The sequence below is a fragment of the Sinocyclocheilus rhinocerous genome, unplaced genomic scaffold (genome assembly GCF_001515625.1).
Source record: "Sinocyclocheilus rhinocerous isolate Xijiao unplaced genomic scaffold, SAMN03320098_v1.1 scaffold135, whole genome shotgun sequence".
NCBI classification, from domain to species: Eukaryota; Metazoa; Chordata; class Actinopteri; order Cypriniformes; family Cyprinidae; genus Sinocyclocheilus; species Sinocyclocheilus rhinocerous.
Window position 1 is genome coordinate 30,484 of NW_015632028.1, and position 5,021 is coordinate 35,504.

At 36.6% G+C, this 5,021-nt stretch overlaps 1 protein-coding gene across 2 annotated transcripts in view; it reads right to left on the reverse strand.

Annotated features, from left to right (window-relative positions):
• LOC107742041 (genetic suppressor element 1-like) overlaps positions 1 to 5,021 on the reverse strand; it is a 50,263-nt gene that overhangs the window by 16,120 nt on the left and 29,122 nt on the right. For both annotated transcript variants that reach the window (XM_016554891.1, XM_016554892.1), the window contains exons 4-5: positions 2,445 to 2,608; positions 2,144 to 2,344 (exon numbers count right to left, since the gene is read on the reverse strand). In XM_016554891.1, the coding sequence (XP_016410377.1) occupies positions 2,144 to 2,344; positions 2,445 to 2,608 (365 nt within the window). The remainder of the gene's footprint in view (positions 1 to 2,143; positions 2,345 to 2,444; positions 2,609 to 5,021) is intronic.

Below are 5,021 nucleotides of genomic sequence, written 5' to 3' on the forward strand. Positions count from 1 at the left end.
ATTTTTATGTTTGTTTACATTATAATATATATTTAATAAATGTCTATTATAATATAACCATCAAGATCAAATGTCACTTTGCCATAGGGAAATACTCAGTTTTGGAGTGTTTTTTGGTAAAAGACTGACAAATCTAGCATACAAAAAGAACAGACTTGTCATACATAAATACATACATCCGTTCGGATATGTATGTGTGTGTGTGTGTGTGTGTATTTTATCTCAAGATCTTGTGTCTCAGACAGCAATACATCTGTTCATGTGAGTGTGTGTGTGTGTGTGTGTGTGTGTGTGTGTCCAAGCCTGAGGTTCAATTCCCTCATTAAAGCCATTAAATCATGTGCAGGAGACGAGACAGCATGCCAAACATTCACACACAGAACAGCTGAGCTGACGGTTCAGAGTCACACAAATATATTAATACAATTTGAAATACTTCATGCCATTTCTTTATAATCTGGTGGTTCAACTATAATACACGCTGAGAAAAGAGCATCACCAAAAACCAAAAAAAAATAAAAAATCCCTATAAAGCAAGTAACCGTCTTTGGTGGTGTAACACTAAGATCAAATATCTGGGCTCACAACCAAACATTTGAATCATCTATCAGCAACTATCAGCAATGTGATAACTGTGGTGTAATATAAACTACGACCAGATCAGAGGACACGTACAAAAATAGTTATTGAGATAAACATTTACATGTATGCATTTGGCAGATACTTATCCAAAGCATTTTTCACACATTTTTTACCCTGAGAATGAGTTTAGCGAACACATGACCTTAGCGCTGTTAGTACCATGTTATGCTGTTAACAGGCAAAAACTGTATGTCTGTGAGGTGCATTTCATTGGGTAAACATTTATTCGGTTGAATACAACCTGGCAACCTGGCATTTGCATGACCAAATAAACCCAATGCAAAATTCCTACTGAAATTACTAGATTTTGTCTGTGAAAATTGTGAAAGCAATATTGAATGCCAATGCATTTTTCCTGCAACCTGTGCATTTTCTCACAGGTGTAGCAAGAAGAACAAAAAAAAAGACTCCAAAAAAGTGACATTTAGTCCAATTAGGCCCCTGACCGAACCAATACTACTTAACCTGAAGTATACTTTGTTTATGCGCGTAGGGTAAGCGTACAGTGTGCGTTAAGCACATTTCATCATCAGCATAGAGCTTGCGTCCTGTACATGCACAGCCAGATTTTTCTAACCACGCTTACTTTGTACGCTAATCTTGCACATGCACCATGATTGTTTTACACTACTTAGTTTGTCCACAAGGTGGCGCCACTGTATGTTGGTTGTTGTTTCACAGTTGACAGAGAGACGGAGCAACAAACTAATGGAGACACAACAATAATCAACGCCTTTGAGACGGTTAAGAGATACACGCAACTTTAGTTTAAAAGAGAACGAAAATATATTTATCGCTTATAACTTCTGGAGAGAAATAACGCAAATACTAGACAAGGATGAATCTTTCTAGTGCGCATGTGGAGCGCCTGTGTTGGATTATACTATGAAAGTCTGTGCGTTAGGCTGTTGCAAATACTATTTTGTATCAAAAGTATTTGCGTCAAAATCAAAGTACACTTCGGACAAAATTTGGCGACATTTCGGTCTATTATGAGAAATCGCTATCAAACCAAGCAGCTTTCTGCAGGACAACATGGCAAATATGCATGACCAAATGAATCCGATGCGAAATCTGCATGGGGAAATTTTTTGCTGGATTGCGTAGATTCCTACTGAAATGACTAAATTTGTTTGTCCACAAGGTGGCGCCACTGTCCGAGTCATTGTTTCCCAGTTAAAAAAAAAAAGAGACAGGAGATGGAACAACAACAAACTGAGACGGTTAACAAAAACGTTCAACTCTAGTTTAAAAGAGAATGAAAATATAATTACCGCTCAGAACTTCTAGAGAGAAATAGCGCAAATACTGGACAAGGATGAATATTTCTAGCGCACATGTGACGATTGCTTGCGTTTGCACATGCTATCAAACAGACTAATATTCGGCTGCATGCATAGGCTAAGCATTTGCATCAAAACTGAAGTATACTTTAAGATTATAATTGTTTTTCATGTCTAATATAGGAAATTTTATTTAATATTCAAACTACAGCACACACCTGTATGAAGCGAGCGAGGGGTGAGGCAAATATCCTGAGTGAAAGTACGCCAGAGCATCGGCTGCAGTTCCTGGGCTGAGCCCTAGAGGGAGCCCTAAAGGCATGCGCAGCTCTTCAGCGGAGGCATACGGATGAAAGCCATCGCGAACATACTCATCCTGAGCCCCTGCTAGCAGCATATGAGGAACCTGCCGGGACAAGCTGAGAGAGAGAGAGAGAGAGAGAGAGGAACACCGGATGAGTGACAGAGCGCTGTAGGATGTGCAGGTGTGAGTATGTGAGCGATGGCCTCTGTACTGACTGAGTCTGCAGACGTGGGTCCTGCATCAGAGCACTCGGGGTCATGCTGAAAGGATGGGCTGAACCCAGGTACGGAGGGAGAGAGAAGGAGGGCTTCTCCTGGCCTGGTAAAGGCCGATCTGGGGCCAAACGCTCATGGCCGGACCCTCTTAATCCTGCATCAGCCTCAAAAAAAAGAAAAAAACATTTATGTTAGGGCATCATGGGAATATTTTGCAGGTTATTGACCTATATAATTTTTTGTTTTTTAAAAATCCAGTCAGTGAATTCAATTTTCAAAAAACAGATCTGGATCAGTAAATATTGAACAGACATTACATATGCTGTAGCCATAATGATTTAATATATAAGGTGCTATGTATTGGTTCTCACCAATGCATAGCACCTTATATATTGAAGTGAGAATTAATGTAAATGGATCTATGGCTGCGTTCACACAGTCAGTGTTTGGAACGTCCAAAATAAATCTTTTCAAGTCTTTTCTAAAATGCATGTGCATTTCCATGTTCCAAATGTGTATATGTGGTATGTAACAGTTTCCTTACAGCTTGAATACATGTGAGTTTTTTTAATGAGAAATAAGAAAAAAATAATAAAACATTATGCTAAATTACTTAAGGATTTATTTTCTTCATTATGATTTTAAGACCCAGAAAAAGCAAAATCTTTAATTCAAATATAAAAAAATAAAAAATAAAATCATGCTCAACACAGTGTTGTTTTAGTATTATTTATATAGTATTAGAATATTTATAATTTTTTTTATTTTTAATTAATTTGAATTATTTTTATAATTTGGTTTTCATTTTAGTTTGTTTTAGAAATGTGCTTTTGTTATTTTTTATTCTTTTTTTATATTCCTTTATAGATAATCTAATATTAATTTTATTTCAGATTTAGTCATTTTAGTACTTCGTCTCAGTTTTAGAATTTTCGTTTTCGTTTGTTTTTTTTACAGTTTTTATTTAGTTTTATTTTAGTTTTATTTTAATTACTGAACTATAAGAACAAATACAAATATAAACCCATATGTATGTAATTCAATCACAAATAGGTGCCAAATATGGAGTTTGTGGATGAAACAGCGACAGTGTGTGTGTGTGTGTGGTCGAGCCAGGCACAAAGAAGAGAGACAGCACGACTGAAAATGGACTGAATATATCCGGAGCTTTGGTTCCTTTATCCCGTCTCTGTCTCTCCGGGCCGAGCTACAGAAGACTCTTTGTGTAAACAGAGAGAGGCTAGTTTGATCAGGGGAAAGTGCCTATTGTCTCTCCTGATGTCCCCTGACTGCAGCGCTAAATAAACTTACAAAGCCACACAGAACGAGAGCTGAACATTCATACACACACACTCTTCTGGCATGATCATCGTGCCTGAGAATCACCGAAATAATGGACATGCAGGACCCCCACAGATCAGCCCGTTTGCACTAATCCAGCCCAATTTAAACCCTGCGAGCCCATTAGGACCTCAATCCCTCTTCAGAGCAGAAGTCTGCGGATCAAGAGGTCTGGAGAGATGGTTCTGTTTGTATTGATTGGCAAAGATAAAGGAAAAGTCACCGTCATTAACATACGGTTTTCATTTCACAACCAAATGAATGACCTCATGGCATGCTGGACTAGTTACTATTCCTTTGTGCTCATGGCAGATCATAGATTATTTGAATGAACAGAGATTTTAGGACACCAGAACATCTCTGAAGATTATTTAAAGTAGTATCACCTTTTTTCATCAACGGCTTGTTGGTCAAATATCATACTCTGTGTTATATAATGAAGAGCAAATAATGTACATTAACTGTATAACTGTATCATTTAATACCATCATTTATATCATTTATTTGAATATATTATTTTACTATAATATATCATTCATTCATAGAAATCATTCATTTCTGTTAAAATAAATTAAATGTAAATATATTATTTTATTTTCCTATATCATCAAATAATAAATATAGTACAGGTTAATTGAGCAATCTTGAAAAATTGAAAAATAAATGAATAACTATTCTGTTATTATCACATTTATTTATTTAAATATTAAAATATTATATTATATGAATTATTTGTATTAATATATTATTTTATTTTAAAGTAATGTATTAAAATAAATTAGGTTACAAATCATTATTGTCACATATGATCAAATAAATTAAAGGGGTCATATGATGCGATTTAAATTTTTCCTTTCTCTTTGGAGAGTTACAAGCTCTTGGTGCATAAAGAAGATCTGTAAAGTTGCAAAGACTAAAGTCTCAAATCCAAAGAGATATTCTTTATAAAAGTTAAGAGTCAACCACACCTACCTAAAACGGCTCGTTCCTCCGGACGCTCCTTCGTCGAATCCGCCGGCCGTGCCGTTCTTAAGCCCGCCCGCCTCTCCTCACTCAAGCCTCCGCTCACTCTAGGCCACGGTGTGTGACGCTGTTTCGTTGTGAAAGCGAAACTACTTTGTTTGGCCTTCCAAAAATGGACACGACTAGAAATCAGTGGTTAAGTTGTATTTACAACACTGTTCCAGAACAGTTTAACCCAAATATTCAGATGTGTGCAGCGCATTTTGCGGAGGA